The 12,022-nt window shown below is 37.5% G+C and overlaps 1 protein-coding gene across 11 annotated transcripts in view; it reads right to left on the minus strand.

Annotated features, from left to right (window-relative positions):
• Positions 1-2,918: 2,918 nt before the first annotated feature.
• Positions 2,919-12,022, minus strand: part of robo2 (roundabout, axon guidance receptor, homolog 2 (Drosophila)) — a 377,925-nt gene continuing 368,821 nt past the window's right edge. For all 11 annotated transcript variants that reach the window (XM_032590720.1, XM_032590724.1, XM_032590723.1 and 8 more), the window contains 3 exons: positions 11,278-11,544; positions 8,147-8,329; positions 2,919-6,834 (listed from right to left, as the gene is read on the minus strand). In XM_032590720.1, the coding sequence (XP_032446611.1) occupies positions 6,833-6,834; positions 8,147-8,329; positions 11,278-11,544 (452 nt within the window). In that variant the 3' untranslated portion in view covers positions 2,919-6,832. The remainder of the gene's footprint in view (positions 6,835-8,146; positions 8,330-11,277; positions 11,545-12,022) is intronic.

Genomic DNA, 12,022 nt, shown 5'->3' on the forward strand with positions numbered 1-12,022 from the left:
TCAGAGGTGTACATAATCAAAAAAAGAAAATTCAGGGAAAAAAAACTTTAAACAAAGCAAGCGCGTGTGAATAAAATGTAGGTCAACATCTATGTAGCTGCAGAAAAGCACATATTTAGTTGTGTTTAGTGATGTGAATGTGGGATCAGGCATCAATGGTTTCTTGTTTGTATGCTATGGATTTATATAAGGCAACCCAGACCTGTAGAATAGGGCTGAAAAAGCTAATTGGATGAATTGTGATGAATCAATTAATTTAAAAAATCATCGGCAACTAATTTAGTAATAGATTAATCGTCACTCAAAAAAAAGACAATTCTCCTGACAGAACAGTCAAAGGAATAACAAAAGCAAAACTATACAAGAAATATACATTTTATTGCACTTAGGCAAAAATGGTTTATCTACAAAAGGAATTTATTTGCCTCATTATGTGCATTTTTAATATTGTATAAAGAAACCTGAAGTGGTTAAATGAAAAATGTGCAAAATGAATCAGTATTTTATTAATCGATAACTAAAATAATCGTTAGCTGCAGCCCTACTATTGGCTCAAGAAGAGCAGTATTTTCTCAAGCCTTTACCTCGCTAACTTGGTATGTATTCCAAGCACTGTTTCACAATTCAAAAGACAAATGAAACAGAAATCAATAACCTTTTTAAAAAAAAAAAAAAAAAAAAAAAAAAGGAGTAGCATTAGCAGGGAAGCTGTATGCAGCTATATCTGCATCTAGCTTAGCTGCTGTAAGCTTTAAGGAAACGGGACAGTTTAGAAACATTTCTAGAGCTATTTTACTTAACTTAGTGGCATGGAACAAAGAAACATTTCACATAATCAAAAATCATAGAAATAAACGTTGTAAATGTAGAACATTGTGTGCAAGGAATCCATATGGGGGCCAACTTTTAATATTGAAATGAATTAGCTTTTTGATTTACTCATTTGAGATGTGGACATTTACAGTTATTTAAATCAAGTTCTGAATATCTTTTTTTTTGTATATCAAATCTGAAAGTGTTTTATTTTGCCCGTAAGTTTAATGTCCTTGACTTCTGCTTCGATACACCAGTTAGTACTGCACTTTGTTTTTACCTTTTATCTGTATTTTGTCTGTTACAAGTAACTTTTACACAAACAGAGGAGATTGTTTTAAGTTAATAATTCCTTAGCATTGATTTTAAAAAAGTATTAGTTCGACTGGCAGATTATTTCACTTATGGGAAAAATATCTTGTTAAAAGAATAATTTGTCAGTGGAACTAATACTTTTTACGTGTTAACAGATCAAGAAAAAAAAGCAATTGGCTGAGTTTTATTTTATAATATCAGAACGCCACACTTTTCAAATATTTATAATGAAAAATTGTTTAAAAAAATCTTTCTGCTTAAACTTTACAATTATGTTCATTAAAATTCAAACAAAATACGCTGAAGTTTGAGTTTACAAGGCAACAAAAAGAAAAACGTTTAAAATCAGTGTAAAAGCTGTGGTGCGTCTCTCTGCTCCTCTGTGAGGGCAGCCAGTAAATGCAGGGAGTCTCTTTAGTGATGCCAAACATGTCGTCCAGCAGCTTTGCAGAAGAATCCTCGACTATTTTGAGAGGAAAAAAAACAGAAAAAAAAGACAGAAGTTCAACAAGAATTGATCATGGATCAAACCGTATGCAGGTGAAAGGTTCTAACATGAGCCGTTGTTCTGACCGCCTGTAGCTGAGTCGGTGGAAGTCGGTAGCTGTCGGCGCTGCGTGTCTAAAACTTTTACCGTGATGTTTACAAACCGAAAACTATAACAGGCTGTGTTAATATTAAATATGATCATTTCTTATCACTCATTTCTTTATGTGACGAGACTGAGCACTGGAACAATTTACACGACAAAAACACAAAAATATCACCGGTTCCTGGAGTTCACAGGTGTCAAACTCCAGCCCTGGAGGGCCGGCGTCCTGCAACTTTCAGACCTGTCTCTGCTTCAACACACTCAAATCAAATAATTAGGTCATTAGCAGGACTCTGGAGAACTTGTCTACATCCAGAGAAGCTAATGTAGCTATTTGATTCAGGCGTGTTGGACTAGTGCTAAAACATCCTGTTTGACATTCCTGCTGCTGTAGCAACGCAAAGTCATCAAAAATAAGAAATACACATTAGAAATATGCTTTCCCCCTCTGAACGTACTGATTTGCTCACTATGATGAGCATATATAATATTAATTAAAGGTAACTAATTAATATTATATATGCGTTATAACTAGTCTTGCATTAGTTATACTGCAAGACTAGTAGATACTTTAGCTCAGGTTAGCTTAAGAAGTAGGTCTGCAAGTTTCTGTCAAATATCTGCTAAAAAGCAAACTTTCCAATTGGCTTTGAGTTCACATCTAATTTTGTCTTTTAGTTTGTTTTTTGGATTTAAAAAAAAAGAAGCATCATACACACAGTAAATGTTAGCATGCTAATGCTAATGTTAGGATGCTGAGTTCCAGTTCCATAAGTTTGATGTCAGACTCGAGTTCTAGTTAAGAGATCATAATTCGGCATCGCCCATACACTCTGTTTGCAGTACATATTTACAACTATCATTTTAAGCTTTACATAAGTCAACACAACTTTTAATTTGGTCAGTTTATAGTTGCAAGCGTTACATGTAACATTGATTTTAGGTACACTCTGTGTTTTTGTGTGTCTTTTAAAAATGAATGTTTTCCCCACAGTTGTCTACTAATGCTGTGATGAGTGGCCATATTGAAACGCAAAGTTTCAACTACAACTGGAAGGCAGCATTACCATAGTAAATGCAGTTTACTACTAGCATGAGTTAGCATTAGGTAGTTAGCATGCTAATGATATCATGCCAACTAATTAGTGGATATATCAAATCTCTCTCCTTCAAGGACAAAGGATTTAAGTCATTTAAATTCGTTTTTCAAAAATATTTTTTATTTGATATTGATCCAGGTACAAGGAAATAAAAGATGGACTTATTTTACAGGTCATCAGAACTAAACTGTAGGAGTTTATTTTCTTGATTCACTCTCTTTTTTGGAGAAGAACATGCAAGTGAATACAGGAGGAGGTGTACAGAGAGGTGGGAAAAAAAGAAAGAAGGAGAACCGTACCGTAGAAATGGCATTGGATTTGGAGCGTTACCTCACCCCATGCTGTACAGGAAAGACTTCACCCAACAACTTTCACTTTTTGTCATTTTTAATCCGCTTTTATAGCAAAAAGGAAAGACACAGATAGGCTACAAAGAACCAACAATATTGAGAAAATGAACGAAAAGAGGTAAAGCACTTTGAAAAGGACATTTTCTCTTTTGCCTTGACGAGCAAATTGTGTTTTTACTCCCCGTGTCGAAACGTTACGACTCGAGAAGAGCAGTGCAGTGAACATGCAAGACGAAGAGCGACTTGGATGACGACCGACCGGCGAATCACCGTGCTGAGAGCACAGTCTCCACATCACCTCCTAACGGCCTCGCTGCTCAGCTCCGACACCAACGTTCGCAAGGAACAAAGGTAACAGTTAAAAAGAAAAAAGAAAACACATTTTATATCTTACAAATTTTATGCATATTTCACAATATACCTTTATTAGCATTTTAATAAATACAAAACGACACTGTGATTTAAAAGAAAATTGAGTATTAAAAGACACGAAAACGCATTTAGACGTTAGAAATATCAATTTCAAATTTGGTATGTTCTTTTACTGACATCTTGTCTTTAAGTTGGATGAACCAGAACATCGGGATCAAAGTCCACAGCAGAAAATTAAAAAGTAATGAAAATAATGAAAAAAAGGAGGGTATAACGGATTCCAACATGGGATGGAAAGTGTTTATTAATGAAAAAGGAATGGAATAATCAAGTGGAGATGTGTATGGATATATACACATATATACACATACATAAACACCACCAGAATGCAAAATAACCTGAGATACTCTCTGCACCTCATTCCCAGAACACTGGCCACTGGGTGTATCCTTAAAAAAATAAAATAAAATACGACAATGGTGTTACGACAACAGTACAACAGCATTTTGATGGCCTTTAGTTTCCCCTACTCCCCCATCCCCGTTTTTATTTTTATTTTTTATCAACATTAGCAGTACAAAAAAAAGACAAAACAAACAGTCATTGAACCACAAAAATCCTGAACATTACAATTGAAAAACATTGTTGTAAGCAGCGTTTTGGGAGTCCATAAAAGGCATACAAAGAAACAAGCTTTAGCTTCCAAAAAGGACATTTGTTGGAAAAGATTCATATCTAAAAAAAATCTGATGTTGTGAAGTCGAAAGCGGTAAATGATACAAGCGTGTTTTTGTGGCAGTCAGGTGGATAAGAAAGGGTTTTTTGCTTCCCACTGTGGCTGTAGACATGAAGGCATTGGAGCCACTGACTAACATACAAGGCCTTTGCTTCGTCAGCTCTCTAACCTAAAGATGTGCAGTAATCACCATTAAAACATAAATTAATAAAAGTTTCCCACAAGACTATGCTGTTCATACTTGTTGTGGATGCTGGCCACTTTGCCCTTTTGTCATTTCTGACTTTAATCGGGGACTTTAAAGACAAATCAATTTTATCTAATCCATTTACAGTTCACTGACTTTCCCCCTGTTATTATGAGCCTGGCGGGCCACCAGGCTTTACTTGCCTCCCCACCAGGTTAAGTGTCATTTATTTTAAATATGGTTTTTAAACACCTGTAACAGTGAAGACAGTTTAATCTAGGTTTATAGTTGACACACTGAACTGGGTGCGTCACCACACTTCCATTGGTGCATTGGTCTCAGTTTTAATAAATGTTGCTAGGCGTGGGCCAATGATATGTATCAAGGTAAACCAAGGTCTAAAACAAAAAATAGCTTCAAAAAATGAAGTTTCTGTGGTTTAAAGTAGGTTTGAAGAGTTTCCAGAGTGACCTGAGTTTTCTCCAGTTTTCTCTATTTTTTTCCCTACACACTGCCTGTAAGCTGGCTTAAACAGACCTGCAACATTTTCCAGTGTTTTTTTTCCCTCATTGGCAACCATCCTAAATGAGTGCCTCTTATCTTAATAAGGCAACACTGTTGTAAAACAACTGTTGGTAAGCTAGGAGTAGGATTTAAGCGGGTGAATGCGGGCTAGCTAGCCAAACTGATAACTTGTTGATTTTAGAGCAAAAATGTGATGAATTCTGTACTATAATAACGTTCACCTTTAAACCCTCAACCTTATTTAACAAAATGCTAAATGATAAAAAGCTAAAGATAACATTAAGCTGTAATAATCAGCAGAATGTACTATTTTAGAAGCAGTAGGAAGACTTGTTGCTTTTAGCACATGATGTAGCTCTACATGATGTTATAGAGATTTTATTTTTATGTAAATAGCATAACACTGTCAGGTTATTGTAAAATGAACTGGTTTGAACCTGGAATTAAGAACTAAGCTGTTGGAAATTTTCATTCTCAAATAAATCAAACATGGAAATTGAGATTTATTTTTTCGTTCCTAATTCCTCAAAATTGTTAATTAACAGGAGAATGAATTGACATGTTACAGGTACGTAGGGTTAAACTGTAGAAATCGACAAAGAGGCAAACTGACCATTTGTTTCACATCTGAGTCACCAACTTTCCCACATAAGCCACATTAATAACTCGGCTGTTCCCAGGAAACTAAATGTTTTCTTCATTGATGCGATTGGTGATAACAGGTTAAGCGAGTAAAATAAGTGTAAACGACGTAATTTAGTTGTTATTGAAGGAGGTTTAGATGCGTTTGTAACTTAATATGATCAAAATAAAACCCTATTTGTGCTATGACGTGATGTCAGCATCCAGACAAAGTTCACCGCTTGTTTTTTTTAGTTTTTGTTTTTTTTAAGTTTGAGGCTGTACTGTGCAAGAGCATGAGATCCGCTTTGTAAAGTGATTTAGGCACTAAACCATAAATTAAAAAAAAAGGAGAACAATAAATTAATAGCTAACCGAATCCATGAGTTGCCAACGTTTCGGATCCGTTCCCAGGCCTTGTAGCTCTGCCTCGCGCCTTCAGGACTAGCGTCTGCCACTCGGTTCGTCTCTACTGTAGAAATGGATGCTGTCTGTGAGAAAAGCACGACTCTTAATATCTCTCTGTACACTAGAATATAATCTTCTTCTCTTTACTTTACAGTACAGAAACTCCTCTTCACATATTCTTCCGGTTCTTCATGTCAGCAGGAGCTATGTTTTTGTGCTTATCACCAAAAATTGCAGTGCAAAAAAACAATAATTAATAATATTAATAATAATGATAATATTAATAATAATTAATGGTAGCTATTAACGAACAATGGATTAAAAAAAACAATTATTTTATGGCACAAAAGCCACTTAATTCACATATAGTACAAATAACCAGGTAAAACCCAACTGTTATTGTATATGGAAATAAAAAAAATAAAAAAAATTAAACTCTATTGGGTTTGCATAGCAATGCAACAACATGGCAAAGAAAATATTTACAGGAAACAAAATTCCCTTTTCCCAAAGGGTAGAAACAACAAAGTTTTTTTTCCCCCACATAGATGTTTCCTTTTTTTTTTTCCTTTTTTTAAACTTGCCTTTTTCTAACAAAAAGAAAATTACAGTAAGGTAGGTGGTGGAAAATATTTTCTTGAGGACAAAACCATTGTGAGATGTACAGTATGTTTGTGACTTTACATCACATGTACATTTCTGTGAAACTGCTTCGTCGCTGTGGCGCCCTCCGCCGCCGCGCGCCTCCCCCTCTGAGAACGCACAGGTAAGAGGAGAAAGTTTATTGGCCCGGACGGGAGCCCAGGAGGGTCACTCTGTGGAGGAGATGAGGAAAACATGAAGACGGTTCAGGAAAACATCCAAGAAAAAGTGGAAACAAATGCCTCAAAATCCTTGTTACACATATTTGCAGAGCAAACGTATTCATATTTGTTGAAGGTTTCCACATTTTGGCAAGTTATAATATAATTTATTGCTACAAAGTTTAATATACTTCACTTGTGTGTTATAAAGACATTGTACACACGTCACCAGGACTTTACAAAAATGAATCCCTCCGCCATATCGATTAAAAAAATATACATCCTACCCTCTGGATCATTTTCAGAAAAGTTTTCATCCACATGAAGCAACACAAATCCGCCGCTGAGCGTTGCTTTAAACATGGCACACCCACAGGGGGCAGTGTAGCACAAAGCTAAAACCTATGTCAGCCAATCAGATTGCTTCAAAACAACCACAACTTCCCATTAGGAATTAAACATGGCGGTCGGAGGTTGATTTGTGCCAAAGCAAGTTTGTGGAAAAATTTGCGCTTTGTTTGTCTGCATTGCGCGGGACTCTAAGTCTCAGTTTTCCCATGTTCACATGCATATAAACATAAATACAGAGTTTTCTCAAATAACTGTTATTTTTGACGTAAATAACTGCTTGTAGTTACATTAAACTCAGTTTTCACGTGGATGAAAGGTTAAAACACATAAAAATGGATCTGCCTTCCCAGACACACAACTATGTGTTGACGAGGCCTTAATCTATGAAAACAGCAGTTCAGCGAAAGTCAGATAAAGTTTTTAAACAAACGGTGTCATAAAGAACAGAGAACACATCTGGTAGTGGCATCAGCATGCTGTGGGGATCATTTTGTTCAGCAGCAAAAACGGAAGCAAGTGGATCAATGTGAAGTTTTATGAAACTACGCAGGCCAAACACTTTTGTTCCACTGTAATATTAACATTTTGTACATTTTTAAATTAACCAAATCTTTTTTATACATTTCACTTATACGTATAACTGCATGGTATTTATGTAGAAATGTTGTCCTTACTGTACAGAATTTTATTTTTTTTATGCTGTTTTTGTGAGTCTTATATTGATTGACTGTTGCCACAGAAATTTCCCCTTTGTGGGACAATAAAAGATATTATTATTATATTCCAAAAATGAATGGCTGTACAGGAGTTTTAGAACTACTGCCATATACGTTTAACACGTAGTATCCAAGCCAGTAAAAAGGAAATGCATGGCAATAAACACTGACTTTATCGTCATAAAAAAACATTTTTTTTTTTTCATTTTTGTGTAAAGTCATAAAAGAATGCCGCTAACATGGAAACAAGTCCTTACATAACTCTCCATGTCCGTTGGCCCCCAGAAATTCGGCATGCTCCGTAGCGGTCCACTGTTGTGGTTGCCGCGGCCCGTCGGTCTTGCGTGGCCCCGTTGACCCCTTGGAGGAGGCCGTCCCAGAGGAACTGTGGCCCCCGGGGGAGGGGAAGGACGGCTTGCTGTACGGGACACACCCATCCTCTGAAAAACAAAATGCAGACATTTCAGGTGGACAGAAAAAAACACAGACAAGAAAGTATTGAATGTTTTTTGTTCTCGATAAATATATTTCTAATAAAACTAATGACAGGAAGGATGTCGGTGACAAACCCCAGCAATCCACAAATTTAATTACAATGAAAAGAAACGTGTCCACGGTTTGTTTTACATGTAATTAAGGGGAGTGAAAACATGAAGTCAGGATCCAGCTGGCTGACGGTTCCTACAGGAGACGTTTTGAAGTTCTCTTGTGCTTTTTCACTTCGCATTAAACTTGTCAGTAATTAATTGCTTGTATGATTTTACTTTATCATAGATACATTAGAGTAGAATGTATCTAGAATTGTGCTGCTCATAGTGAAGTTGCTCAGTTCTGACTTGTTCTTATTTTACACTTTAGTTCTTTGTTTTTTAGTCCAGGCGTTGCATGTTTGGACAATTATTCCCTCTGGCTGTGGATGCTGGTCTGACTTCTTTTTTTTTTAACAGTTGTCATGTGTAACCATGGCAACACATTATGACTTTTACAAATGGGAGCAGATGATTAGCATGTTGAAAGTTCAAATAAAACCTGAACTGTGACTCTAAATCCCAGAGGAGATTTGTGGGAGAAGGAGGAAGTTCAAACCATCTTCCATCCGTCTTGATCTTAGGTTTACATTTAAAGTGGAGCAAATGAAGTGGATTAGCAAAGCTTGGTGTCATCCTGGTTATACTACAGTCAATTATCATCTCTGTCCGACAATTCAGATGTTGGTCTGTCATGACTGTCAACAGCCTTCAGTCAGAGGCCTTTTTAGAGTCGTTGCAAAACTGACTGCTACAGTAGGCATCTTCCTGCCCAGAGCATCACCATCCACAACAACCATCTGAAGATATTTGGATGATGTAAGTTAAGACATTTAATTCAATTTAATTTAGGATAAATGAAGTTTTTTTTAAAAACTGAACTGAATTAATTAATAGACAAATGTAACATTTTTGTATGTGTGGACAAATGAATTAGCAAAATATCGACGCAGGAAAACACTGATGTGGTCGATACTTTCCCTCAAACTGGAAATGTTTCACAGCTACATGACGCAGGGCGAAAGAAAAAGAAAAAGCCCCCCATCGGAACGTGACATCTGTAGAGTGGCAGTGCCAGCAAGCGATGCCAGGGCGTGCTGCAGGGATGACCCTCGACCTCTCCTTCCAGTCACCAGATTTATCATGGGGAACAACAATAGAGGGTCCACTGGTTGGAACAGCCCCCCTGTCCCCCCCACTGCAGGGCAGCTCAACATTAACCCTCAGCAGTCTCTATCATCACGTGAAATCTCATCAAACTGCTTCCCACTGTTCTGCTAATGACTGTAATGGAGCCCACCCTGACCTCCGATGATTCTCCTGAACATCAGTCAGGTCCCTCGCTGACTGTGGCCCCCGTTTGTTGTCTTACACCTATCAGTTTTAAAAAAAAAATCCCTGGCACCAGCAGGACCGGGCAGCGCAGCACGGACAGCGCCAACGATCACACACACACAAATGCGCAGATGGGGCGCAGAGCGGCGGCCATTACGGTCCGTCTATTGGCTGCTACTCCCTGCTTCGTCACTTGGAGCGGAGCGGGCCGTCACTGGCAACACTTTCAGGGGCAACAGGGGAGCGGAGGGAGGGGAAACGGGGGAGAATCCTGGAAAGCAGATAAAGTGGCAGACGGCGCAATCTGCTCGCTCAGTCTCGAAGCGGCGTGGAAGCTCGATTTAACACGAGAACTAGGAGAACAAACACCGCGCAATCGACGCACAGCTGCGCCCACACCTCACTGTCTTTGTTCTTTTCTTGATTTCACTGGAACATATCCTGGGCACTCTTTCTAAATTCCAGAATTATCTGAGGTAAATAGAAGATGTATTTTTTATTTTTCCTAAGATGTGGATATCTAATTGTTAAAATTTCAGTTCACGATAGGGCACTACTTCAACTATTATAACTCAAATTGTCAATTTTATCTTCAGCTAAAAATATTGCTGACTGATATGGCTTAAAAATAAAAATCTCATACTTTTTCCTACCAGATCCGATTTACATTTTTTTCTGCTCTCTTTCTTTTTTGAAAAAGGAAATGACAGAAAACAATTTCAAAAGGCAGTTTTTATTTCAATCATCCCTATCCTGGGCTGTAATTACTCCTGCTTACAGAATAAGGGCGAGGCAAAGAGAATGTTTGTCTAATTACAAAAATCTGGTCATAATACTATTAAATAAAGACACAATGTTAGCAGAAATTGCAAGAAAACAAGTGTTTTAATGAGAAAAAAGATTTGACATAAGTTCGTTTCAAAGCTCTGCTATTGATATCAAGTTGACGCTGACGTGTTAAAAGGTAAGTATTTCTTTCAGTATTAATCATCTGTAAAACACATCAAGAATAACTTCACAAGACCCTCAACATTTATCATTTTCTGTTATTAGTTTTTTTAGTAGATTCCGACTTTATTCTGATAATGTCATTTGTATTATTTAAAAAAAATGTTCCACTGTAAGTACATTAGCAGTCATATATGTGTATTCTTGTAATAATATGACTTTATTTTCATAATTGAAAAAAACCCATATCCTAAGCTGGCCCTAGTATTCCATCAAAGAGTTTACCCAAATTCAATGTCCAGTTTAAAAAAAAAAAAGCTGTAAAACAAGATGGCGGCCTTGGGCGTGGGCATCCCAACAGGAAATCTTCAAAACCAAAAATTTGATTCATAAAATTAATTTATAGGCCAGCCTTTATCTTATCTAACAGGAGAATACCTGAACTTGCTGACATGTTTATGACGTCTGTTTGACACTGAAGCGCTGCAGCTTTAAACATCATAACTTCACAAGTTATGATGTGAAGTTATCATAACTTCAGGAGTTGAGTTTGGAGACGGTCTTGGTTTCCTCTGTACCTGATTTGTGGCACCTGCGGGCATCGTCCGTCCGGTCCATGGAGCCCAGCCGGTCCTGGGCCTGGCGGTGATGTTCCAGAGAGGTTCGCATCTGTCTGTCAATAGAGCTCTTCATGTCATCTGGTCCACAGAGGGGTCCTGACATGGGCGTGCGCTCCAGAGACGCAGCCTTCCTGTCCGTGGGTGGTGCCATGCTGTTTATGCTGCGGGTCCCCTGGATGCGGCCCTGGCCCTGACAGGGAGGAGGCTCAGGGGGGGGAGGTAGGTCTTTGTAAAGAAAAACCACATGGTGAATCAGATTAACTGACATGCAAACCTTTTGCCTTTTTAGCACGTGTCTCAAATTGGGATTTTATGAGATAAACCAAAACAGGCAGTTCATAATTTTTAATTGAAAGAAGGATGTACAAATACACACCCCTATAATAGAATATTTTCAGAGGTGATGGAAAGATGTATGGAGCTAAACACTTAAGTAAAATCATGAAAGTACAGATCTAGATGGGAATTTGTGAAAAGACTAAAAGATTGGCATTGATGCTCTCTGTCCAAAATAACTGAAACTGAATAATGAATAACTTCACTCAGAAAGATGAGCAAATACATCAGCATTTAGATGAGCAAAGCTGGTGTAGACATACGCCAAAACAATTGGGACTGTAATGGTGGCAAGTGAAAAATGGTTTTAAAAATTGTTAATCCAGGCGGCTGACTGGATGCCATACTTTTCAGATTTATTTTCTAC

Source organism: Xiphophorus hellerii, chromosome 18 (assembly GCF_003331165.1).
Source record: "Xiphophorus hellerii strain 12219 chromosome 18, Xiphophorus_hellerii-4.1, whole genome shotgun sequence".
NCBI classification, from domain to species: domain Eukaryota; kingdom Metazoa; phylum Chordata; class Actinopteri; order Cyprinodontiformes; family Poeciliidae; genus Xiphophorus; species Xiphophorus hellerii.